Source organism: Ambystoma mexicanum, chromosome 5p (genome assembly GCF_040938575.1).
Source record: "Ambystoma mexicanum isolate Mex_15411 chromosome 5p, UKY_AmexF1_1, whole genome shotgun sequence".
In the NCBI taxonomy this organism is placed as follows: Eukaryota; Metazoa; Chordata; class Amphibia; order Caudata; family Ambystomatidae; genus Ambystoma; species Ambystoma mexicanum.
The window spans coordinates 501,916,544-501,944,347 of NC_090930.1; the positions used below are offsets into that span (position 1 = coordinate 501,916,544).

General features: G+C 49.4%; 1 protein-coding gene across 2 annotated transcripts in view; it reads right to left on the reverse strand.

Annotated features, from left to right (window-relative positions):
• BRWD3 (bromodomain and WD repeat domain containing 3) overlaps positions 1-27,804 on the reverse strand; it is a 1,632,068-nt gene that overhangs the window by 1,238,556 nt on the left and 365,708 nt on the right. For both annotated transcript variants that reach the window (XM_069612911.1, XM_069612910.1), the window contains exon 14: positions 11,299-11,452. In XM_069612911.1, the coding sequence (XP_069469012.1) occupies positions 11,299-11,452 (154 nt within the window). The remainder of the gene's footprint in view (positions 1-11,298; positions 11,453-27,804) is intronic.

Sequence of the window (27,804 nt, forward strand, 5' to 3'; positions counted from 1 at the left end):
GGAAACAAAAATAAACTGCTGACTCAATGCCTTTTGGCTGGGAAAATAGTGATCGCCCGCTTCTGGAAAGCCCCGGACGGCCCCTTCATATCCCAATGGTGGGGGAAAATATGGGAAATACTGATTGCGGAGAAGGTAACAGTGGCAAGGGCCAGATTCCTCCATTGCTTCCAGAATATTTGGGCCCCAGTGATGGAGTATGACCAGAAATTTCCCGCATTGACTTACAAGCCTACCAATACCCGGTGGGCCTTGATGGACCGGGACGCTCCGTGAAAGAGGAACATAGCCGAAGCAGACACAGAAAACACAAACTAACGCAAAGCGTCCCCAGACTAAGTTCCATGGGGGGAGGCAGTTGGGGAACTGGAGGGGATTTCTGGATTTGCGCCTAAACATGTCAATTCTCCCTAACAGACCACCAGCGAAGAGTCTGAATCAGGGTTAGCGAAACAACCACTAGGTCGTCCCACTGTCCGCTTGCCTGAGACCACTGTTTCGCTAACCATTTGTGCATTGGATGCATGCACAGGCAGGAGTGTGGAACCAAGTGAATGCATAAAGCCATCATCCAGAGCAGCACATTGCTTTTCGTACAGTTATCTCGCAACCTTCAACAGCATGTTCTGTACTCGCTCATATGAGGGGAAAGCCAGCTCCTCTCTTGTGTTTAGGATAGCTCCTAAAAATTGTTTTATTTTAATTTGCAAATTTGAGGAGTTTCCCTGTTGATTAGCCAGTCTTGCAGATAAGGGTATACTGGGATGGACTTTCTGTGCAGGTGTGCTGCCATTACTGCAAGCACATTTGTGAACAGTCTTGGTGCCGAGGCGATGCCGAATGGGAGTATCTTGAACTGGTAGTGCACTCCCTCCATCCTGAAACGCAGATATTTTTTGTGCGCAGGGTGCATTGAAATATGAAAGTTTGCATCTTTCATGTCCAATATCGCCATGTAGTCACCCCGTTTTAGGAGTGGAATCACCTCCTGGAGCGTGGTCATACAAAGCTTTTGGAGTTTGACATATTTGTTTGCAGGGCGCAGATCTAATACTGGGCACATGGTAAGGTCTTTGTTTGGCACAAGGAAGTACATTGAATAAAAACCTTTGTTTACCTTTTTTGCTGGGTCAATCTCTATGGCGTCCTTCTCGAGCAGCACCTTCATTTCCTCCAGCAGTATGTTTTGTTATTCTTCTGTCATTTTCTTGGTAGGTGGTACAGTGGTTTCTGTAGCAACTCTGCATAGCACTCACGTGTCTGATGTTATCCCCTCCCATTCGTGGTGAAGTGAAAAAATTCAGCCTCCTACTGGAGTGGCATGGGAGGGGACTTGAAACGTTGTGTCATTGTTTGGGAGGGGTTGAACCTCTCACAGGTGAGGTTCTGCCCCTTTTACTTCCTTTTTTAAAATTGGACATGGAGCCTTGGCCTTGTGACTGGCCCCAATACGAGGACTTGCCCCCTCCCCCCCTGAGAGTAGCCTGAGGAACGTTATGCACCCAGGTCCTGAAATCTCCTAGAGTTTCGGGAGCCCCGTTGGCAATAGGGTATATTTGGCAACTGTCCAAGGGACTTGAGTGTCGTACTCCTCCTTGGCACTCTTCAGGGTGTCTTCTACGGCCTTACCGAATAAGCAACAAGTTACTTACCTGTAACTGTTGATCTCCAGCATGGGTCTGGCATGGATTCACATGCTCATGAATATTCCCCCTCGTCAGGCTGGGAATCCTCGGTAAAGAAAAAAATCAGTTTCAGAACTGTCTTTCTTCTAATAACCAATCACTGATCTCTGGGTCATACTGCCCCCTGCCAATGACTGCCCTCTACCTAAGCCCCTCCTCTGGCAGCCATCTTCAGATTTGGTAGCACATAATTTGGCAGTAGGACCAAGAGAAGAGCCGCAGAGGGGTAGGCGGGAGGGTTCACATGTGAATCCATGCCAGACCCATGGCATACCAGACCCATGCTGGAGAACAACAGTTACAGCATGGGGTCTGGCATGGATTCACATGCTCATGAATACAAGAATACATAGCAGTACACACATGCACAACCACGGGAGGTAGCAAGGCTCAACATTAAGCATTTACATCAAGCATCTCTTACCAGGCCCACCTTCAGGCGAACAGGTTCCGCAGCACTGCCTGGCCGACTCTGGACTCCTCCCTGGAATCCCGGTCGACGCAGTAGAATCTCATGAAGGTGTGTGTCGACCTCCACGTAGCAGCCCTGCAGATGTCCAGCATGGGCACACCAGACAGTAACGCCGTGGTAGCAGCGATCGCTCTGGTTAAATGGGCTCTCGGGTGCCCAGGCAACGGTCGGTTGGCCAACCGGTGACAGTGCATGATGCAGCCGGAGAGCCATCTGTAAATGGAAGCCTTCGAGAGGGCCTTCCCTTGGTTCACAGGTCCAAAGTTCACAAACAGCTGTGATGTCTTCCGAAAACTCTTCCTGCGGTCCACGTAGAACTTCAGCACTCTAGCCACATCCAGCGAGTGCAAAGTCCTCTCGGCTGGCGACGGGAAGAAAACAGGTAACACCAAGGGCTCGTTGACATGGAAGTCCGACGGCACCGTGGGCATGAAGGAGGGGTGCGCCCTCAGCACCACCCTCGTCTCGTGGAATGTCAGGTAGGGTGGTTTGCAGGAGAGGGCCTGGATCTCTCCCACTCGTCGTGCGGACGTGATGGCCACAAGAAACGCCGTCTTCCACGATAGGAACTTCAATGGTGCCGAATGCAGAGGCTCGAATGGCGGCCCCATGAGCCTGCTCAGCACGACGGGGACGGAGTCTTCACCGGCGGGAATGATCAGAACAGTCCCTTCATAAACTCCTTCACCAGGCGATGAGACCACAGAGATGAACGCCCCGGAGTTCTGGTGTAGCGGGAAATCGACGCTAGATGTATCTTGATGGAGGCATGATCTAGCCCCACTTGGCCAGCGACAGTAGGTACGGCAGCAGTTGAGGGGCCGTAATCCACAGAGGGTTAATCTTCTGTGCACTGCACCAGACAGAGAACCTCTTCCATTTGTGTTCATATCACTTGAGAGTTGAGGACACCCTGGCCTTTGCAAGCACCTCCTTGCAGTCCGCCGGGATATTGTACCCTCCAACTCTAGTGCTGCAGGAGCCAGGCCTGCAGGTTCAGTGACCCCGGGTCGTGGTGGAGGATGGTGCCTCCTTCTCTGGCGAGGAGATCCGCGTCCGTCAGCAGTTTGAGTGGGGGGGGGGGAACGTTGACATGTCCAGAAGGTCCGGGAACCAGATCTGCCTCGGCCACGCCGGTGCGACGAGGATCATCCTTCACCGGGACCGTCTGAGTTGGTTGAGGAGTCGGAACGGCAACGGTGGGAATGCATACAGGAATAGGCCGTCCCAGGGGAATGAGAAGGCATCGCCCATGCTCCCCAGCTGGGGAAACCTGCTGGCGCACCTCTGGCACTTGGTGTTCGTCGCCATCACAAATAGGTCGATCTGGGGATTGCCCCAAGATTGGAAAAGTAGATCCACTTGATCCTGATGCAGTTCCCACTCATGGCACGAGTGCAGCTCCCTGCTGAGCGGGACGGCAATGGTGTTCTTTATTCCTGCCAGATGGAAGGGTACCAGAAACATCCCATGGGCGACGGGCCAGTGCAACAGATCCTGGGCTTCCTTGGATAGGGCTGGGGATCTGGTGCCTCCCTGCTTCCGGATGTAGAACATTGTGGTGGTGTTGTCGGTGAAGATCCTTACCACCTTGCCCTTCAGGGATGGGACGAACGACCTGAGGGCCCAGAACACGGCTAAGAGCTCCAAGACATTGATGTGTAGTGACCTCTCCTCCGGGAACCAAAGGCCTCTTGCGTGGAGATCTCCGGTGTGCGCCCCCATCCCTCCAGCGAGGCGTCTGTCGTCACCGTCTCCTCATGTGCCGGGGTGTGGAAGTCCATAACCGCCGCCAGATCCGATGGTGGGGCACCCGCACGCATGGCTTGCGGAAGGTCTTGAGTGAGATCCTGTCTTTGAAGCTGCCCGTCACCTGCATCCAACGGGCGTTGAGGACCTCTTGTAGTGGACGCATCCGCAACCTGCACAGGCGCACAAGGTAGATGCACGAGGACATCATGCCGAGCAGGGACTTCATGGACCTCACCCTGGCCACATCCATGGTCGACAGCCGTTTACCTTGCCCAGGATGGCCTTCGTCCTTTCCTCCGACGGAGAGGCCAATCGTGCCACTGTGTCGAGCCTGGCTCCCACGAACAGGGCAACTTGCGAAGGCACTAAGTGGGATTTCGCGAACTTGATCGAGGATCCCAGCTCCGTGAGCAGTTGGACGGTCATCGCAGTGTGCCCGATGGCAAGTTCTCTTGTCTTCGCTTGGATGAGCCAATCGTCCAGGTATGGGTAGACGTGGATCCCTTGCAGGCGCAGCAGCGCCGCCACTGGTGCTAGGCACTTGGGGAATACTCTGGGCGCCGACTTCAATCCGAAGGGAAGGGCCTTGAACTGGTAGTGTCACCCCTGGACTACGAATCTGAGGAACTTTCGATGTCCTTTTAGAACAGGGATGTGAAAATAGGCATCCTCCAAGTCCAGCGACGATAGGAAGTCACCTTCCTCCAGCTGTCCCAGCACGTGCTGGAGGGTGGCCATCCGGAACTTCTGGGACTTGATGTACTTGTTTAAACGACAAAGGTCCAGGATGGGTCACCAGCCGCCAGTCTTCTGTCTTACTAGGAAGTATCGTGAGTACACTCCGAAGACCCGGACCCTCTTTGGGAAGAGCTCAATGGCACCTTTCTTCAGCATCGCCCTTAATTCCAACAGCAGTTGAGGGACGTGGTTTTCCTTCCTGGCCACGGGTGGAATGCAGGGGCACTTCCTTAGAAACTCGAGAGTGTACCCGCGGGCCAGGGCATCCAGCACCCATCGCTCGGTGGAGATGGACTGCCACACGCTGATGAACTTTGCCAGCCGGCCTCCCACCTGGGTGCTCAGGTGGGCCCCGACGCTACGGCCAGTTCAGTTGTGCTTGGCTGTGGCATTGCCGCCTTGGCCTCCTTGGCGACGAGATCCTTTTGACTTGCCGCGTCCTCTGTAGGCCTCCTGCGACGGGGAGCGGGCCGCCTAGCAGGGATGTCAAGGAGCCGCCGCCGAATCCTTTGGAGGCACCTTGCTTGCCTCCTGAGTTCCGAAAGGGCAGCCGTCGTTGCTGCAAAACCCCCAAGGCCCGAGCCGTCTCCGTGTCGGCCTTGATGGCCTGCAGTGACTCGTCCACTACCTTGCCAAACAGGTTGTTCCCGTCAAAAGGCATGTCCAGAACTGTGGTCTGTTGCCTTGAGCCAACCATGCTGGCGAAGGCAAACACCATTGCCCATCTGGCGAAACCCGGTGTCAGCAATCTCCGTGGCCACCGTTATGGCGTGGTCTGACGCCACCTCGCCTTCCTGTAGGATCTCCAAGGCCTCAGCCCTCTTGTCATCCGGGAGGAAGTCCAGCAGGGGAGCGATCTTAAACCACTGCTCCCTGTCATAGCGGGCCCCAATCTCAAAGGCGTTGGCTGCTTTAAATCGTCGTTGCAGCCGACGAGATGACGCGCCGTCCCATGGCGTCCAGTTTCTTCCCCTCGCCGTCCGGCGGGGAGGTCGAAGTTGCCGCCGTCGTCCCTGCCGCTTTCTTCTTGGCCACCGTGGAGATGAGACAATCCGGGGTCAGCTGTGCCCTAAAGCACATGGGGGCAGAATCCGGGACCTGGTACTTCTTCTCGTACCTGTCTCTCTTGGCAGGAGTCGTGGACGGGTTCTTCATGAGCAACAGCCCCTCATCCCAGATGTCATCAAGTAATGAATACGAGAAGACTGTCTTCCTCTTGGCCTTGCACTGTTGATAGAGGAAACCTTCCTTCTTCTGTTCCTCGGGGCAGAGCTGGAAGAGCTTGGATGCCCTGGCGATCATGGCGCGGAAGGAGCCAATTTCGTCAGGCAGGGAGGCCCGAGGAGGTGTGATGGAAGGCCCATCCCGTCACCACCGTCGTCATCATCCGTCCCCGTCGTGGCCGTCTCTGTTCCCGTGTCATCCCTCGGATCAGGAGAAGGTGATGAAGGCTGTGAAGGCCGTGAAGGCTGGAAGGGCGGGGGATGAATTCTCCTCCGCTTGCTTAGAGGGATTCCCGACGGGCCAGACTCCGCTGGATCGTCCGTTGGGGGTAAGGGCAACCTTGTCCTTATCTCCGTACACAAGGCCTGGATCGCCATCAAGATTGCCCCCGAGTTGTCCTGTGGCCCAGGTACTGGCTGCGACAGGCGCAACGGTCCGGGAGTGGAATCCTCTGCCTCCACGGGTTCCTCGTCGGCATCGCCGTCGCTTTCTTCGTCCGCCTCGTCGGGATTCCTCCCATGGGACCGGACCTCCTCGAACTTCTTGTTCAGGATCTTCACGACTCCAGCCAGTTCCTCTTCATAGGCTGTATCAGGGTCTGTGATGACCACCGGGCCCCCCCCTCTTTTTCCACCGGGGCTTTCACAGGGGTCTTATCGATGGGCTGAAAAGAGGATTCCCTCCGCAGTGGCAGGGAAACTCTGAGCCCCGAGGTCGCCTCCACTGGGGTAGCCTCCACAGGCTTCGCCAGGGCTGCTGTGACTCCCTTGATAGAGGTCTTAGCCGGGTGAATCAGGGCCTTCACGACTTTGGGCGCGCTTGAGGCCTTCACCTGGGTGGGGGGGTCACCGCCTCACTCCCCCTCGGCTGTCTGTCGGGATCGACCGGGGCTTCTCCCGAAGCTTACCCGGGTTCTCAGATTTCCTCTTCTCCGAGCCAGAGCGGTGGCTCGTGGTTGATGGCGTTGGTGAAAGTGTGCCCTGCCTGGCAACCGAGGAGCCCGACCGATCAGCGCTCCCGGTGCCTGCGGATTCGCGGTGCTTTGCCTTTTGTTGGGTCCCCGTCACCGGAGCGCCCTCAAAGGTCTTAGAAGACCGTTCGGACTACTTCTTCTCACCTACCGCTGGGCTCTTCCCTTCCAGCAAGTTGGTGAGGCGGATTCGCCGATCCCTCATAGTCCGTTCCGACATGTTCTTGCAAAATGCACAGTCCTTCTCCACGTGCGTTTTGCCTTTGTGAAGGCAGTAGAGGCATCTGGAATGCTCATCCTCCTTGAAGACATTCTGCAAACCGCATCACGGGCAGCTCCTGAACAGCTTGGATCTGCGCGTCGTGTTTCCTTTGTCCTGGGCCATCTCCACGCGGGGTAGGCCTCAAAGATCTCTGGAATCCTCCAAGAAGCGAAACTCGACGAGAACTTCGCCCTTGAGGGGCGTAGAAAATTCCGAAACGGGTCCCCGTTGATCGGAAGTAGAAAATGTGGAGCTTGCGGCTTGATTGACCGAAAAATTACATTAAACTCTTGGGGAAAAAAAAAAAAACAATCGCAAAACGCAGTAAAAGCTCGAGAGCTATAGCACGAGGACTCCCAACACTTGAACGTGCGGTAAAAATCTGAAGATGGCTGCCAGAGGAGGGGCTTAGGTAGAGGGCAGTCATTGGCTGGGGGCAGTATGACCCAGAGACCAGTGATTGGTTATTAGGAGAAAGACAGTTCAGAAACAAAACTGAAACATTTTTTCTTTACCAAGGTTTCCCAACGTGACGACGGGGAATATTCATGAGCATGTGAATCCATGCCAGACCCCATACTGGAGAACACATTTGTCTCCACTGGCATGTTTAAGAGGGTTGCTTGAGTCTCTAGCTTGAACCCTGGCTGCCTGAGCCAAGCATGCCGTTTGATGAGCGTTCCCTCCGCTACGATGCGTCCTGCATTATCTGCCGCATCAAGGTTATTCTTTAGGATGCAGTTTGAGATCTGCTTGCCTTCAGTAATTGAACCTTCAGTGGTTCTGGGACGCTTCTATTTGGCACTCCAGATCATCCTATTTGTGGCAGCCATAACTAGCTAACAACATAGTGTTGGTAGCGATTCTGGTCTGGTATGCTGCAGAAGAGGTGACCTTTCTCCCAAAGGTATATATCGTCTTGCTCTTCTCGTCTGACGGGGCTTCTGCCGAAGCCAGGGGAATGCCCGCCTTTTTCCTGGTGCTGGTGACCACTAGACAATCTGGCTTGAGCTGACCTCCTAATATACAGTTGGTCTGTGGGAGCGGGTCTCAATAGCTTCTCTATTCTAGGGTCGACGCCCTCGTGAGACTAGGCGCCAGTAGGGATAATTGTCTTCGGACAAGTTCAGAAGTGGTATAATCTGGGTGGCGGACCTCTTGTCCCTCAGAATCTTTTCCACTAAGTCCTTGTCGACCTGTACCTCCTGAGTGTCGATATTAAAATGCTGTGCCGCCTTTAGTAGCAGTTCATTGTACTGGAGTTGATCGTCAATAGGCGAATCGGCTACTGGCTGGTCCTGGTGGTCTGGCGACTAAAATACGTAAATGTCATTGTCGTCATAAAACTGGTCTTGGCCATGGCCATGGCCATAGAGGTCCGCTTGAGACCCTGGGTCTGCTTGGTCGTCATAATACGAGTCCCGAGAGGGGTCTTGGTATGTCTGAGAGGTGTCTTGGAACGTTGAGGCCAAAGTGCCCAGAGCAGAGGTGCTAGGCTGTAGCTCAAGATAAGACCTTTTGGCAGGGGTGGCAATGCTGATGCCCCTGGCTTTGAGGCATCTTTAAGAATTGTTAATTGGTCAGGATGTCCGTCGATAAAGTCTACGAAACAAGACATTCTGCTTATAATCTTATTGAATTGTTCAGGTGTATATTCGCATGTGGGCGGGAAACCTGACATGACAGGGGTGACCTGGGAGGGAGTGACATCCTTTACAGGGGTGGCATGGGTGGGAGTGACATCCTTGTGGCGCATGGCCCCTGAGAGAGAGCCTAATGGGATGGAAAATCCTGTCTGGGTGTCTTTTGGGGCCAAGGGCCTCGAAAGATTGGTCTTTTTTCTGCGACCTCACCTTAAGGAGAGAAGCACTGACGTGTTTCTTAATTAGTTGTTGCATTTTCGGCATCTTAGGGGATGCCGAAACGCCTTTTTCCGCCTGTTTTTCAGCGCGAAAAGAGGGTCTTTTCAAAAATTAAAATAAACATTACTTTTTAGAAACATTAACCAGGCCTTACTAAACTTGATCACAAATCAGGAACACATTTGAACATTAAAATATTTGTATGATTAAGGCAAGCCATTGATTTGCACCAAATAATCGAGTTCTGAATCATAAATGTTTAATGAAAAATTATAAACTGCGATTCCTATTTTGGGGCATCGATTCAACCCATCACACTCCCACAGCATCCCCCATCCTATTTTACCTTAAATCAGTCTTGAGTGCTTTGTTTATCCATGCACTGTTATGCGTGCCCTTCCTTTCCCCAATTCAGAAATAAACAAGCATTTTGGACCTCAATACGAGTTGCTAAGTAAGATTACCTATTTAACTGTACCACACAATTATCGGTTTTCCAACCCATTTGTGTAGAAAAATGCCAAGCTATGAGTGGAGATATTGCCTACACTTACAATGGTGCAATTTACTCATGGGTATATCTACATGCAGTAATACAGCATGTGCCCAATGGAATCCAATGAGACTCTTAACATGGATTTCCAAAATCAAGGCGAGGTAGCAGAGCAGTAAAAGCTTAGTCTCTGGAAGGGTGCGAGAGTGGTCTACTGCTACAACAAGTCCACACAGAGCAGGCAAAAGCAGTATTTCTAGTTAAACAGTAAATATAAAAATACAATTATTTATTAGGACTTTACTTTACACATTAAGCATACAGAAATGTGTATGTGCGGTGCCCGAACTGAGTTTCTCTTTCGGTTCTGGGGAACTGCCGTGAGGTAAAAGCGTGCGCAATGGCCCAGAGGACATCGAAGTACCTGAGGCTTTATCCCTGGACACCGCATGGGCCTCGAAGGTACGTCAGGAGTCGGCCATGGGGTATGTCTTTAGTGTGTTTGTGTGCGCCTTGGCAGCCGGGTGTCTTCCCCATCAAGGACCGCCCGCCTGCTTCTCGGAGTCGGGGGCTCGCAACTGGGGTTCCGACGTACCCTCCTCTCCCTCGGCGTCACTGATGACCCCGATACTGCCCTTGCTGGAGTCTTCCGTCACGTCGATGGAGGCCTCGGCATGCAAGGTGTGAGCAGCCCAGCGTTTGGTCCGCCAATCCTTTAGGGTCTTAGGCCGAAAGGGCTTACAGGATTTACAATCCTTTTCGGCATGATCCCTTGAAAGTCAGTGATTGCACACTCGGTGCGTGTCCTTCCACAGGAGTTTTTGGTGGCAGGAGGGGCAAAATTGAAATGGGTTTTTGTTCATTGTATTTTAAAAGTGAAGACGGGCGAGAAAAGAAGAAAGGGGATGATGGAATAAGTATTCTCTAAAAGTGGTCAGCATAAAGAACCTCCCCCCTCTCTCCCTACTGTAATGGTCATTGATCAGTCAGTCGTCGACAATGAGGGCGTTCGTCAGGAGCCGCCGAGCAGTCAAGCGGCGAGGCAAACAACAAAGGAAAGAAAAAGTCTAAGTACAACTTTAGCTAATCAAAGGCATAAACCTGGTAGATAACTCTGCATTTGCGACCGACTTCGATGGCGGAAAAAAACAATCTGAGGCACCTCAATGCGTGAAGGACCATGGGCACAGTAAACGTCACACTAGGGATAGTATTACTGAATGTCCTGTCAACGTCGATTTTTGAGTTTCAAAAACACATCTTTTAATACTCTGCGACTTCCAATAGACTTCGGACTATGCAGAGCATGTGATCTAACCAGATCCACAAGTTCCAGAAATAAAGATACAAAGTATGCCAACCTCAATTCACTTTAGGGTGATCTGTGCAACTGGAACAATAAAAGACATTCACTAAGAGAGATATGGTCTCTAAGTACTGATATTCTTATGGACTGATCAGTTTCCCCATAAGAACAAGCACAATGACAAGGGAAGTAATGCAGAAAGCTTTACTTGCATCCAAACAAAAGGACAGAGGTCTAAACAAAGCAAAAAGAAAGGGAGTCCCATAGATATCTTGGGAGGAAAGCAGCAAAAAGAAAATCCTTCCTAACAGGGAACACAAGAGGGGATTATTGACCAGAACTCCATCAATCACGGTTAGGCAAGGGTGAGGTAGGGCAAGGACTTTACGCTGGCTAAACCCTAAGGAGAAGGGGGGCAGGAACAGGTAGGTTTACTCACTCCCTGCACCCCTGCTTTACCTGAGTAATACATTGAACATCAACTACAATAATGTAAAGGCATGGTTTTGTCAGTGTTGTTTATAAAATACTTACAGATAGATTATGTAGAAGTTGGCCTGTGTGCGAGTTCCATACTTTTAATAATAAATTGTTCACTGCAGTGATGACCGTTATATCATATCGATCCCATGCGACCATAGTAACTTTCAGTTTAGCTGCCTTGTCCTCGGTTGTAGCCATGCTATCCCTACAAAAAAAATCATATTTTTATAATGTTTCCTAAAAGCAAATACATAGTTTCACAACAGAAAAGCTGGAAATTCAGGGATACGGTTAATCTGCCCACAAAACAACACTTAAAAAAACATTCCTTTTTAGAAACATTTACTAGGCCTTACTAAACCTGAACATCACAAATCGGTGACAAATGTGCACATGAAAATATATGTATGATTAAGGCAAGTCATTGATTTGCACCAAATCGAGTTCTGAATCATAAATGTTTCTTAATAAAAAATTATAAACTGCGATTCCTATTTTGGGGTGAGTATTGATCCGACCCATGACACTGCCACAGCATCCACCCCATCCTATTTCACCTTAATTAGTCTTGAGTGCTTTGTTTACCAATGCACTGTTATGCTTGCCCTTCCTTTCCCCAAGTCAGAAATAAGCAAGCATTTTGGACCTCATTATGAGTTTTGAAGATTATCCATTTAACATTTGCACACAATTACAGGTTTCCCAACCCATTTATGTAGAAAAGCAAGCAATGAGTCAAGATATTACCTCCACTTACAATGGTGCAATTTACTCATGGGTATATCTACATGCGGTAATACAGCATGTGCCCAATGGAATCCAATGAGACTCAACATGGATTTCCAAAATCATCTCTGGTGGGAGGAGTGGGAGGCCAACCTATGATGGTGAACCGGGAAGACGCTGAGAGGTTAGCCAAAACCCAATAAAGGCGAGGTAGCAGAACAGTGAAGGCTTGGTCTCGGGAAGGGTGTGAGAGTGGCCTACGGCTGCAACGAGTCCACACAGAGCAAGCAACAGCAGTATTTCCAGTTAAACAGTAAATATAAAATTACAATTATTTATTAGGACTTTAGTTTACACATTAAGCATATAAAATCACTGGTAAGTTTTTTCACACAAATTCTTATAATATATATATGCACATTCACAATTGGGAGAAATAGAAATGCATAAACCAGAGCAATACAGGTGAGTAGTTCGCTGCATAGAAAAATGGCCAGAACTCTTTAGAATCAACACAAACAGTTTGCCGAATTCATAGAAGGTCCAACCCTATTATGGTTTGGGGCCTAGTGCCAAAAAGTCACCAGATCCAAAGCATATACTTCTTCAGCTAGGTTCTTATATAGACATTTGCAGCGCCAGTGGGTATGATTATGAAAGTCACAAAGTTAGATAAAGTTCAAGTTAAACTCAGCTCAATCCAACACACTATGATCGTTCAAGGGAGGGATCCCTGATCCAGGTTCCACCGCCAAATATCAGGTAAGAGCGAGTTAGTGTCAGGACTTAATGCCCCGATTTCCCTATGCGAGATTGGGGAGGGGGTGGAGAGAAGCAACAGGTATGTAAACTTACACCACTGGCACAGAGGTCTCCTGATACAACTTTTAGAGGTTCCAGACTTCATTGCAGGCTTGCTCTTCTGACTTGGTACCTACCACAAGGGTCACAAGAGATGTCTTGAATCACAGGATTTAGTTTTGTTCGGTCACAGTACTAAGGAATCAGTTCCAGACAGCTTCGAGTCAAACATCTGAATGAAGAAAGATGAAGACTTCTGTGGGAGAGACAGCCATGGGACACCTCCGGGACACTAAGACAGAATCCAAGGAAGGTCACTGCGGTCGGGCGGCACAAACACTCTTCCAACGATGAACACAGGAGCAGCCGCACCACTGCTTCCCTAGGAGTGAGATGAATGAACATGCAGGAGCCAGTGACTTGTGGCACAAGCTGAGGATATGTAAAATTCCAAGACTCTGCTCACAAAGGGGATAATGGGTCAAGTCCAGGAGAGAAAAAGTCACTCCAGTGGTTGGTACAGGGACACTTCCGAACCTCAGTAGGCACAGATCCTCGAGCAAGGGTCGAGACTGGTTTTTCCCACCCGACGGTGACGACGAAGCACCAATGAAGGCCTTATTGAGATCAAGACAGAGGAGCAGGGCTTCACCGGGACAACACTGGAGTCGATGCTGGTCAGCTGCAGGGGTCATCTTTAAGTCATTACCGGGCTTCTCTTCTTCACAGAAGTCTTTGTTCCAAAAATCATCTGATGAACAGTTGCAGGAGCCCTCCTTTTATCCAAGATTCGGGTAGGGAGCAAGCCCAAGCCTGCCGATAAGGCGTTGCACCATTCAAAACTGCCAGTGGCTACCTAGTCATGGATAGTGTGGCAGATCAACAGAAGGACGCATACACTCCGAGGAGATTTTCAATGTGTGTTTTATTAAAGAATAAGGCCTATCTTTCCCTTTGACTACAAGGTGTTCCCTACCTATATTACTAAGGTGCTCATCAGTCGTCACTGAACGTTCAAAAGGAATAACAAGTCCTCTGTCCAAAACTAGCCCTAACTGACCCAACCACAACTCTACAAACTAAGGTCATGAGAATGACTCCCTTCTCCTGATGAATGCTTCTTGAAGTGGTCTTCTTTCTTCCTCTTGTTAATATACTATGTTTAAATAGTCTCTCGTTACTTTCTTTATCAATACACGTAGTACTCTCAACCTATTGTTGGCGTTTCTCTCCTCTTTAGAAATGTCTTTCTTTAACCTTTGTCGAATCTTTGGATCTGGGTTAATAGGCTTTGAGTACTTTGAGGAAAGTATATTTCCCTTTGTGGCTCTTGCTCTCTAGACAATTATAGTTCAGCTCTTTCCAGCCTAGTCTCATTTGTATATTATTTATCTCAGGGGTTTGTTTGTCTTTCAGTTCACAATGCTTTATCTTTGTTATATTCCAATCTTTCCTTGTTGAGTAATGGGATAGTTTCTCCTCTTCCCAGGGTAGTGATCCCCGAGGGTATTACCCAATTTGATTGATTTTAATTGATCAAATGGTACATCTTGCCGAAATCGGCCTACACCATTCGAGCGATAAAAATCAGATCAAATTGGGTAATCACTACAAACATGGGGAGCAGGGTTGCGGGTGTGTCCCCCGCACCCTATGTTCAGTAGTGATGTCCTTGGGAGGGAGCGGGGGTGTCCCCCGCTTCCTAAGGATTGGAGGCAGGGGATGGAGAAAAAAAAAGAAACGGGACCCTGCAGTGCCCGATCCGACCGCAAAAAATTCTGCCACGGCCAAATCACAAAGATCCATCCACAAGCACTATTGCTTTCCCTCTCGGGGTCTTCTGTGATTCTCTTTCCGATATTCATTCAGTTCGAACTCATTAGCTTTTGTTTCAAGTGTTTGTCACTTCTAATGGGATGACTAACACGAATTGCAGAACGAGTTTCTTTTGGCCGGTCTTCCCATTATCCTTATTACCTTCACTGCTCAAGGGGAACGTCTACAGAACCTGTATTGGCTTGGGACCTTCTCTTTTGTTCCTCTGCACAGTCGGTTTGGTTTCGCTGCCATACTACTCTTCTTGCATTTCTCTGCACTTCCACAGGTAACCGACAGTTTGTGTCGGTTTGTGCTTTGTGGTGTCAGCATAGTTGGATGGGTAGTCCACCCACCAAGAACTCCTCATGGTCGCACAACCACCAAGGTTTGGACTCCCCTTGCAGCAGTTTCTCCCTTCTTGCACATGCTGGGCTTCCAGCGTCTCCTTCTGTCATTCAGAGACGGCCTGCTCCTAGTTGGTTCCACATCTCTCTTTCGCTCTGCCTCTGTCAGGTGTTACATGTCCAGAGGGCCTCCCTTGCCTGCGTATGTGTTTGCGTATGTGTTCCACTCTCTCACCTTCGTTCGGCGTGTTCTCATATAATGTACTCTCCCAGTTAAGTTGGCTACCGGCGGGTTGCCGCTGGACCCGTAACACTTTTCCGGCACCTGACTTTGCAATGCCACCGGGACATTACAAGTCCCGGCCGATTGGGAAGTCAGGCGCCGGAAAAAAATGTTAATCCCCATTCTCATGGGCCCCATAGGACTCCATGGGAATTGGGGCACAGAAGCACTGGTGCTTCTGTGAAAAATGCGGTGGGTGCCGTTACGCCTGGCAGGTCAGAGCTGTAGTGTGGTGGTCCGGAAAGGGTGCCAGTATGGTGCGATCGGCACCCTTATTTCCGGAATGCCACACTTGCAATGAAGCCCCATGTCTCCCATTTTGTTTAACCAGCGCACACCATTCAAAGTAATTAAGGAATCCCAGAGTGACCACTGTATATTTTTGGCAACGTTTATAGTTGATCCTACTGCTTCAGGGCAGGGTTATCAAACCAACTTCATCGCTAATATTAAGGGACATTGAGCCAGACAAAAAATTGGTAATGGGACAAAGCTTGTTAGTAGGCACAAACATTATTGACTGCCTCAATCAGGGAAAAGTATGATTTATTCTCCCCAGTTAACTTTATTAAATTCTTGGTCAGCTGTGAATCCAAACCTAGTAATTACGACAATAATACTAGAAAACAAAGAAGTTACTGCGATTATGGACATCCAGTCTAGAAAGAGTCTTAAGACAGGAGCTCAGAAAACCTTTGCTAACTTTTCAACACATTTTTCAGAGAAAAGCAAACTAACAAAACAAGAGTATAAAAATTGGCTCAGATCGTGAAAGGAAGCAGGGAGAGGGTGAACTATTATTTTGGTCACTAATAAATGATTGATTTGCCAAGTTTACAAGCTAATTCCGTAACTGAAGAAGCTTGGACTAAACACATTGTGCCTACCAGGCTCTCCCAGAAGACTTTGGGCCTCATTATGGCTTTGGCGGTAGCCATGCCGCTATTGGCAGCATGGCTGCCTCCAAAACCGGGTCCGGGTTCTCTGAATGGGGAATTACCGGGCCATTCCGAGTTAGGAGGGCCCGGTAATTCCTCCCTCAGGGAACCCGGGCCCGGACCTTCCCATTCCCATTCGAGACCCCATACGGCTCAATGGGAATGGGTGCAGGGAGCCAACAACGGGCCGGTCTCCCTGGTTCCCTCGCGGGACCCGGTAACGACACCTGTTTTTACCAGGCGTCCTTACTGGGTCCTGCGAGGGGACCTCGTAATCAGGCGGAATGGGAATAACGGGTCCGCATCCATTAGCGGACCCAGTTAACCCATTCCGCCTGACTTGTAATGAGGCCCAGTGTATTGGAATTTCAATTTGATTACATGGAGATCGAGCAATTAATCAAAAATGCATCCAACTTGGGTGCTCCAGGTCCAAGTGGACTTAGTAATACAATTAGAACGTCTCCTTCAGACTTGGTATCAAGCAATTATCATTTGTCTATATAAGAAAGGGATAGGGCAGATCCAGCTAACCATCGAACCATCACCCTCCTGGACCCTGATAGCAAAATGTTTGCTTCAATGGTCCTGAAACACTTGGAGACTTGGGCTAACGTGACAAATCAACTTAGCAAAATGCAGACAGGGTTCAGGAAGGGTACGAGTACTTTAACAAAGGGCAATTTAGTAGTAGATCACCTTCATGAAATGACAAGTAGGGCTCAGGGGCCTCCAATTTATATTGCAGCAACAGATTTGTTGCAAGCGTTGGACACCATCAATCGATATCGCTTGTGGGAAAAACAGAGGAAAAGGAATGTACCACCCTACATACTCGCAATACTTATGAGATTGCGCGATGACATGTCAGTTCAGATTCGACTGAATGGACTGGGCACCTAGACAAGGCTAGTGCCACCGAGGGTTGTGTCTTGGCATGCTGTCTCTTCAATCTGTTCATGTCAGATTTGGAGGAACCTTTGGCGAATGTGGCATTTGTGCTGGTAAAAAAGGCACTCTAAGTTGGCTATCATACGCTGATGATCTAATTGTAATGGATAGAACACAGAAGGGTCTCCAACATTTGATTAATGCCAGAGTTGAATATGCATTTGAAAATGACTTGATTATTGATATTAAAAAGACCCAGATCATTCGCTTTTTTAGGAACAAGAGAAAGCCATTTGCATTCACTTGGACTTTAGATGCAATTCCAATTACTCCAACAGAGGAGATTAAATATTTAGTCCTTGTCATTGAATCTAGACTATCTAAAATCAACATTAGTTAATCGCCTAAGAACAAAAGCAACTCAAAGCGCTGCAGATTTTAAATGTCCAAGTAATAGATACTGTTGATTTACAATAAAGCTTTCAATAGAGTATTATAGATCGGCCCCCAGGGGGCGCAGTGATGTGCTAGCTCATCTGCGTCGCTCCTCACCAGCAGGGCACAAACGGGAAAAGAGGCCCCCAATTTGCCTCCGGAGCGTTGCACCACACCCCCACCCCCTGACCCAGCTAAGACCAAACGCATCGCAGCAGTAAAAGGACGGACCGGGAGACCACTGGAATTGCATAGACGGATCGCCGGGAAGTGGAGGCGGATGAAGCAACAGCCCCGAGCCGCCCGCGGCTCCAGACAATAACAATGCAAGGTCACAGAGAGGAAACTGTGCTACATGAGGGGAAGCGTATAATCCCCCCTGAAGCGCACCCACGGTCCATCTGCCATCTAACCCCCACCACAGTTAACAGAAAGCGGGCGGCGGTGGGAGAGAGTGCACTTCACGATCAAGACTGCCTGTGGCGAGGGTGAGTACCATGTCCCCCTGCCCAATGAGCATTGAAGGATCCGGGGACCCAGGGAGAGGCCCGATTAACCCGCACCCCCCACGCCCCAGCAGAGAGCCAGGCAGGTGGAGAGTGGTGGGGGAGACAAGTGCGACATCCTGATGCCCACGACCCGGATGTCTATCGTGGCTGGGAGGGCTCCTCCTCCCCATCCACCCACGCTGGTACACTCGGACAGCGGGGGTCACCAGTATTCTGCCCCACGGGGTGTGGTCAACTTCAAGATGTGTGCAGGAGGTGCCCCAAGAGGAAATAAGAAGGGCCCTTCCTAGGAAGACAAGGTGGAGCGGTTACTCCTCCAGTAGGTGGTGTCCCAGCCCAGAGAGTGCAGAGACGGCCGGGCGGGCGAAGAGGCCTTGGCAGGGCACTCCCACCACTCTGCAACATCCGGGTAGTCAGTGGCACAAGTATTTCAAGCTCCCGGCACAGGGTCCAAGACTCTAAAGTGCCTAACTCCAGCCTAACACAGCCCCCGGGGAGGGCGAAGAACGCCCGGTCAGGGTCGTCTGGACCCCCCCCCCACTGCAGCGCCAGGTGGCGATAACACCGGTACCTGCAGCTGAGCGTGAGAACCCAGAGCGGGAGAGGCGCAGTGTCCCCTAGCCCATTAAACTCATCCAATGAACAGAGCGCACAAGAAAGCCTGGGACAGGACTGGAACTAGGGTCCCTCCAAGTCAGCCAACGTCCAGCCATCTAAGAAGTTTGTTTATTTATTTGTTTATTATTTTGTATGGCGCGCCAAACCCGAAGGTAACTGGGCGCAACAGAGAACAGAAAAATAAGGATACTTAAAAACTTAGTTACAGAATGAGGCGATACATATGAAATACTGCAGGTAGATGTCTTGGCAAACCAGTTGAGGAAAATACATATACAGTCAGTTTAGGTAAGATCTATAGGAGTTGGTTGTAGCGAGGTTAAACTTGGGGGTCATTGGAATGTAGCCATGTGAGAACCTAGTGTAAACCTATTTACATATGCATGAGCTGGGTGGCCCCGATCAAGAAATTAAAGTTCAACCCGACCTCCAGGCCAACGCCAGAACTGTCGGGCCCCAGTGAATTCAGCCATGGCAGATGATGTGACATCAATGAGGAGGGACATGGCAGCAATCCTGGAAGAACTTAAGGGCTCTCCAGGTCCGACATCGCCCATAGACTAGATGGACTAGATAAAAAGGTAGACAATATGGATGAGAGACTCCAGGGACTAGAGCCCAACCAGTCCTCAATAGATGTCCTGGAAACCCAACTTGGCATGCAGATCTCAGAACTGGAATGAAGGGAAGAAGAATGTGCCCTAAAAACTGATGATTTTGAGAACAGGGAGCGCCAATACAATCTCTACTGCTTTGGGTTTCCTGCAAAAGAAGGAGAAATACAACAGACATTGTCCAGGCAATCAATGTAGTCATCAAAAAACTTTTGAACAATGAAAACACCATGGAACCCACCATTAATGGAGACCACAGAGTGGGGGGAGGTACCCAAGGCCCCCTCTCCATACTGGCGAGGCTCCCTCTCCATACTGGCGAGGCTCCATTACTACCCAGAGAAAAACAAAATCTTCGAAAAGGTCAGGGCGATGGGCGCAATAGAATGCTGGAGAATCCCGGATCAGCATCTACCAGGACTTATCTTCATTCACTCTGTCTAGACGTTGCCTCTGTGCCCCCTTGACAAAATGGCTCAACTCGAAAGGCATTCGCTATAGATGGGGATTTCCCTTCTCCCTGAACTTTGAGCATGAGGGATACAAGTACAATTTGATAACGGAAGGCATTGGCAGGATATCACAAGATCAAATGGGAGTCTCACCACAGAACGATGCATCCATGGAGGTGGGGAAGATACGGGGAAAGAATCCAAAGTCTGAGAGACCCAACGACAGGCGACGTATTAGGGGATACCACAAGTTCAAGAAGTTAAATCCACCTTCCCCAGTACAAAAAAGAAGCAGAAATCAAGGAACCCATTTGTCGCTCCGGAGGGGGTCCATCCCCACACACAGTCGGTGGAACAATAATACAAGGTGGTAAGGGGCAAAAGACTGACACCCAGAACCCTTGGCCAATAGATGCGGGAGGGCCGACTTCGGAGGAGTAGACTGCGATACAGGAGACGAAAAACCACATGCAGGTTCAGGGGGAGGGAGGATGGTGGCATACAAAGTAAAGGTATAATGTGCCAGTACTGGAGGGGCGGGCTCAATGGAACACTATTATGGGAATAATTATGCCTGACGGAGGGAAGTCTGATGGTCTAGACCAATGGTGGCATTCATCTCATCAGAGACTCAGATGAGATCGAAAGGGCGGCAGGGGTGAAAGTTAAAGTTTTGCAGTTTGCTTATGTGTGTGGGTTTAACAACATTTATAGTGCGACGCAACACTGGGCGATAACAAAACAGCATGGAAAGCAAGGGAAGGGGACATTCTGGTCTGCACACGGGCATTCACAGGGCCAGCGATTCAATCAATACTAAACGGAACCCCGAATGTTTGATTTGATCACGAGTTCTCATTAGGCTCACTGAATGTTAGAGGCCTTAATTCCCCATCGAAAAGATCCCCAATGATTTAAGAATTTAACTGCTTGAAGCTCAACGTTATGTTCTTGCAAGAGACCCATTGGAGGAGGGGGGGGGAACCAGCCATGAAAGCCAGGGCTATTGAAAAAATATACCATGCCTCGGGTGAATACAAAAAGAGAGGGGTAGCTGTGGCTATTGCCAACAAGTTGGGCTTCACAGAGCTCTCCACCCTTAGAGACCCAGAGGGACACTACATATTAGTTAAGGGGTTGATAAAAGGACGAAAAGTATCCTTAGAATCAATCTACTGCCCAAATGAGGGACAGGACCAGTATTGGGATAGAGTGAAAGGGAAGATCCAAACATTTGTAGAGGGGCATCTGCTTATTGGTGGGGACTTTAACATGGTCCTTGTTGGGGAGAATTCTTATAAATGTGCCAATTCCTTCACCTTAGAGACCCCCAGTAACTTTGCTGGATTTTGAGGATTTGTTTTTTTTTACCTGGAGAGAGTGTGAGCCTTTTTTCCCCTCTCTCTCAAGTATTTTGATGTGTGCTTTACTCTTGTGTTCTTTGATTATGGAGTTTTAGACAACACCATAGGCACCATCCTTTCATGTGTGTTACACAGCACCCTCAATGCAGTGACACAGGGAAGCCTTTTAGGCTCTCCCAAGGTGTAAACACCTTCTCTGGGATAAACTACTGTTTCCCAGAGAAAGTAAAGTGAAAATGACTTTACTAGTCTTCAAATTCCTAGACCCAGCACCCACTATCTTACAATAGAGTGCTGGAAGGGTTACCTAGTATCCCCTATGTCTAGAAACTCATGTAGCAGTCAAATGCTACCCTTTCCTATCGAAATGGCTGGTGGCAGTGACTGAAAAAATTACTGAAATGCCATTTTGCTCCTATTTCAGGGGAGCCTAATTTACTCAAACTTATTGGTTCAGTACTGAAGTGTGTTTGTGTACAATATTAAGTTGCCTCCTTCTAGTGAATGTTTTCTAAATGATTGTGTAATAAATTGATGTGTTTTACCAAGAAACCTTGAATATGACCATGCATTACTTACCGTAAAAGCATTTCTGATGGTTGTATCTGTGCTGTGCATAGTCCGACACCCAGTGGTCACTGCGGAGTATTGCATTTTGTTTTCGTAGTCGAAAAGGGGACGTCGACAAGACGTGTAACACTAGCCCTATAGTGATGTGCATTGTACCCACAATCCCTCACGCGTTGAGGTCCCTCTGTTTGTATTTTTTCTGCCCTGAGGGAGCCTGTTAGATGTGAGTGAGTACAGAAAAGAGAGAGATAGATAAAGGATGTCTATGTTCCTTCCATCCGAGCGGGGAGGAAGGGTGGGCGCATGTGAATCTAAGCAGATACAACCATCAGAAATGCTTTTACGGTAAGTAATGCATTGTCTTCTGATGTTTGTTAATCTGCTTAGAATCACATGCTGTGCATAGACTAGCGAGCAGTACCCGGAGTTGGAGGTGGGTTGTGAGAAGGAACAGTAGAAAAAAGATGTCTTAATACTGCTTGTCCCGACTGGGAATCAGATCTAGAGTGGGCATCTAGACAGTAGTGTTTTGTAAAGGTGTGTACAGAACTCCAGGTTGCCGCTTTGCAAATGGACTCAAGAGGGACATTTGCAATGAATGCTATGGAAGCCCCAGTGCCACGAGAAGAATGTGCACTCGGCTTGAAGGGTAGTTCTCTCTTAGCAAGAGTGTAACAGAGTGATGCATTGGACAATCCATCTAGATATAGTGGATTTTAAAACTGCATCTCCTTCTCTTCCTGCTGAAACCGAGACAAAGAACTGATTAGTCTTTCTCAGAGGTCTAGTTCTTTCCATATAAAACATGACGGCTCTGCGCACATTTAGTGTATGCAGGCTCCTTTCTCCTAAATTTGAAGGGTTTTAAAAGAACGTTGGCAGTTCTATTGACTGATTAACATGGAATTTAGAAATACATTTTGGTGCAAACCTAGGATGTGTGCGTAGAACCACCTTATCTTTGTGAACTGTTACAAAGAGGTCTAGTATAGAGAGCGCTTGTAGTTCACTCACTCTCCTAATGGAGGCGATAGCTATTAAGAAAGCAGTCTTAAGTGTGGGGTCCTTAAGGGATGCCTTGTGCATGGGTTCAAAGGGTGAGCCCATAAGCCTGGTAAGTACCACGTTTAGGTCCCATCCGGGAGCTGGGTTGGCTATAGGAGGGTGTATCCTCTTTACTCCCTCCATGAAGGCTTTAATAACTGGGACTTTCCACCATGACACTTTTAGTTGAGAAGTGGAGTATGCGGAAAGTGCAGCTAGATGAACTTTAATAGAATTAAAGACCAATCCTGAGTCTAATAAGTGGGTCAGGTAAAGAACAATGTGTGTGGGAGAGCAGTCAACGGGGTTGATGCTCTTATGTCTACACCAGATGACAAATCTCTTCCATTTGCTAGAATAGCAGTAACGAGTGTTAGGTTTTCTAGCTTCCCTAAGAATGTCCATGCATCTTTGAGGGAGCTGTAAGTGTCCAAATTCTATGACCTCAGGAGCCAGGCTGCTAAGTTCATGGTCTGTGGACAGGGGTGTATCGTCTTGCCCCTGTCCTGTGTAAGCATGTTGTACGGGCACGGTAGTTTCACCGGTGGAGACAGAGACATCTCCATCAGGTGAGCGAACCATGGCTGTCGGGCCCACATAGGGGCCACTAGTATCATGGTGACTGGTTCCTGGTGCATCTTGTGCACTATTTTGTTGAGCAGGGGAGTCGGGGGGGGGGGGGGAAGGGGGAGCGTAAACAAATTTCCCTGACCATGTTATCCAGAGACCATTCCTCTTGGATCGGTTCTGGGGGTACCTGGAGGCGTAATCTTGGCATTGGGAGTTCTCCAGAGTTGCAAACAGATCTATTTCTGGGAACCTCCATTGTGTGAAAAGGTTGAAGACGAGGTCTTCTCTTAATCGCCATTCGTACTCTGCGGGCAGAGGGAAGCCGCTTCTGAGTTCGTCTGCTAGCAGATTGCGTTCCCCTGGTACATGTTGTGACAATAGGAACATGTGTTTGAGAGCCCACTTCCAGATGTTCTGGGACAGCTTGGACAGTCCTGGAGAGTGCGTGCCCCCTTGCTTGTTCAGGTAGTACATGGCTGTGGTGCTGTCTGTGAGGTCCATCACTGTCTTCCCTTGCAGGTGTGCCAGGAAAACCTTCAGTGCTTTGAAGACCGCTAGCAATTCAAGCAAGTTTATGTGTTTGGACGCTACACCCGGAGTCCAAACTCCATGTGCAGTCTGATGGGATAGGTGAGCCCCCGCATCCTGTGAGGGATGCGTCTGTGGTTAGAGTGGCTTCCACTGCGGGGGTGGCTAATGGTTTCCCTATTACCAGGTTTTCCTTCGACCACCACCGTAGCGAGAGAACCAAGGCCTGCGAGACCACCACTAGATCGTCCCATTGTCCGCTGGCCTGACACAACTGGCTGTTGAGCCACTCTTACATTGGGCACATGCACAGGTGCGCGTGGGGTACCAAATATATACATGACGCCATCATTCCTAGCAATCGCATTGCTTTGCGTACCGTCACCTCTCGACCAGCCACATATTGAGGGATCTGAAACAGCATATTTTGGACCCTCTCGTTGGAGGGGAAGACGAGGCCATCCTTTGTTCGAATTAGAGACCCTAGGAATTGTTTGATTTGGCTGGGGCTAGGCTGGACTTCTTCTCGTTGATGGAGAGGCCCAGTTGGAACAAAAGGTCTACACAGTCTTTTGGGTATTTGAGAAGCATGTCTCGTAAGAATCCCCTGTTATGAGCCAATCGTCGAGGTAAGGGTATAGTGGGATGGACAACCTGCGCAGGTGGGCCGCTGCCACTGCCAGTACTTTTGTGAATACCCTTGGGGCTGACGCTATGCCGAAGGGTAGCACTCTAAACTGGTAGTGTTTGCCCTCTATCATGAACCAGAGGTACTTTCTGTGTGCTGGCAACATTCAAATATGAAAGTATGCATCTTTCATGTCCAGTGTTGTCATGTAATCTCCCTGTGAAAGTAGGGGGGATTACTTCCTGTAAGGTCACCATGCGAAATTTTTGAGGTTTGACAAATTTGTTCGCTGGGCGCAGATCTAGTACAGGGCGCATGGTTAAGTCCTTTTTGGGTACAAGGAAGTACACTGAATAAATACCTTCCGTTACCTGTGATAGAGGCACGACCTCTATTGCTCCTTTTAGTAGCAGCAGTTCCACTTCTTGAAGAAGGATGTGAGGTGCTCCGGTGATAAGCGTCGTCCCCTTGGGGGTCTATACTAGGGGGACCGACTGAATTCTATGCAGTAACCGCAGGCTATGGTTGACAATACCCAGCGGTCTGATGTTATTCCCTCCCATGCTGGTAGGAAAGATGTTAACCGGCCCCCGACTAGCGATGCATGGGAGGGGACCAGAACCTTCAGGTCATTTGGTGTTGGTAGCCAGGGATCCTCTGGGAGTGGGGCCCCGACCTCTACCCTTGCCACAGCGTGGTCCTCTTTGAGTGTATTGGCCACTGGTTCCCTGAGTAGAGGACCAGTTGCCTGCAGTGTACTGCTGTTGTTGTTGCTATTGTTGACGTTGTCCTCGAAAAAAGCGTTTGTTGCCGAATCCTCGCTTATTGGGAGGCCTTGAGATTTGGTCTAAAGTCTTTAGGGTGTCGAAATCCTTCTTTGCAGCCTCCAGTGCGTCATCCACTGCTTTCCCAAAGAGGTTAGAATCCTCTATTGGTTTATTAATGAGTGACGCCTGGGTTTCTGGCTTAAAACCTGAGTTGCGGAACCAGACATGACGCTTCAGAAGTATTCCCTAGACTAAAGAACGGCCAGCCGTTTCTGCAGCATCAAGAGTGTTTTTAATGATGCTCTGGTTAACCAGAGTTCCTTCTGTTACCGTGGTTAATAAGCGAGTTCTTAAAGGCTCAGGGACTTCCTCGAGGTCTTGCCGTAATTTTCCCCATTGGGCATCAGTTTAACATCAGCAGAACCTGCCAGTAGGGTATAATTATTGGCAATTCTGGTTGAAAAAGCTGCCAAGGCTGTAATTCTTTTACCCAGGGCGTAGAGTTTCTTTCCTTCCTTTGTCTGGGGGTGCTTCTCTGGTTGATAGCAGAACCCCTGCTCTTTTCCTTATGGTAGTTACCACCAAGGAGTCTGGAATTGAGTGACCCTTAATGTATAATGGGTCCGAAGGAGAGGGAGTAAAAAGTTTTTCAATTCTTGGGTTGACCCCTCTGACCAGCGCAGGTGTAGACAGCGATGGGGTGATTCGTCTCTTAACTGAGGCGAGGAGGGGAATGGTTTGACTAGTGGGAGGTTTTTCCTTAATGATTCTTTCTACAAAATCAGTATCGGGAGTAATTTCCCCAGTTTCAATCTCAAAGTGCTCTGCTGCTTTCCGTAGTAGCACGTTGAAAGTGGGTTGAACATCTATTGGTGACGGATTCCTGACCGGTGTGGTCTGAGGAGAGGGAAGGTTTAGGATCTCAGGGTCTGTAGACGCTATTGGTGACTGCCAAGGCTGTGAGCCACCTTCATCTGGGTCTTCCTCGAAGCACCCCCCCCCACCTATGTCAGGGTTTTCCTCAAAACCTTCTTCTTCGAGGTCCTGTTGGTCTTCAATATCTAAGAATTCCTCGTCCTCTTGGAAGTGAGGGTCTTCTTCAGTGAGATCATAAGTATTAGTTTCCTCTTGAAGGGGGTTAAATAGTCTAGGATATTCAGACCTGGGGTCCTCATGAAGTACCTCTCTTGGCCTCTTGGGTGTTTTATGTTCAGGAGTGGACATAAATCTATCCAGTTTGTCCATACACGATTGGAATCTCTCAAATGTCCAATGTGGTAACCCAGAACGGTCTGCAGGCAAAAAAGGAGGCTCTTCTGCCTGTAGCCGTCTTGATCTGTCCCATAACGTCGAGGATAAAGTCCCTTCGACTTCTGAGAAACTTTCTCTTAGGCTACGGCCTTCTTCCGACGGTGGGAGCTGTCCCTGCCTCCCTTCCGGCATTCTCAGCATTTCCCTGGCCTTGTGTGCGGTCTTTGGCGTATCACTCGCCATCCGTTTCTGGCCGTCAGTGGAAACTATACGAGCCAAGCTCTCGACGATTAATTTCTCCATCGAGGGTTCGTCTGGCGTCGTGCTGGGCGGTGCCGAGTCTTTTTCGGCGACGATAGCACTCTTACGAGGCGCGTCGCCTGGCATTTTGGTGGTAGCGCCCTTGTCTGCAGGTAGCCCAGTCGCTAGTCGCATCTGCAGTGGCGGGGAGGGCTTGCGACCCTTACGGTCGGTGGAGGACGCCGGTGGGTCCGGCGTCTCCGTTGGTGCTATGGCTTTCTTCGTCTTTGACGAAGAAGTGCCGTGGGTTGTGTGCTTATGTTTATGCCTTCTGTGTTTGTCAGTGTCGCCGGGGTGTTCATCCCTATAAGTAGGGCGTGAGCCGAACTTGTCGGGGCCATGGACAGATGCCGAGGAGTGGGTACGCTCCCTAGAGAGATCTACAACTTCCAAAACGGAGGTCGGGTTATCACTATCCTCGTCATACTCGGCGGCGGCGAGTGAGGAATCAGCTCTAGACATAGCGTAGGCTGCCCACCTCTTGACCCTGCAGTCCTTTAAGGTTTTCGGGTGGAGCAGTTTACAGGCCGCACAGCCTTCCTCGTTGTGGTCGAGGGGTAAGAAACGGTTACACCGCTTGTGCTCGTCTTTCCATGTGAATTTGCCCTTACAGCGTGGGCAAAATCTAAACTGAGTACTCTCCATAGCTGAGGGTACAGATACGAGTGATAACGACCTCGAAGGAAAGGGGGGGGGAGAAAGGCATTTTTAGAAGTAGAAGAAATGTCCCACAACCCCACTCTCCCTACTGTCTTAGGCTGGCGAGGCCAGGCCACGTGTTCGGCAGCGCCAAAGGATCTCCTCCGTCTAAGTCACCGCCTTCTAAGTTCTTACTCGGCGGTGAAACAGCTTCGCAGCTTCGACGTCAAAGGAGGGATCTAATGTAATGTATAATAATAAATAACGACCAAAGGGTCGTGTAAATGTTTTTGCAATTTCTCCCTAACAATCTTAGGGACCTCGACGCGTGAGGGATTGTGGGTACAATGCACATCACTATATGGATAGTGTTACAGACACACCTTGACAACGTCCCCTTTTCGACTATGAAAACAAAATGCAATACTCTGCAGTGACCACTGGATGTCGGACTATGCACAGCATGT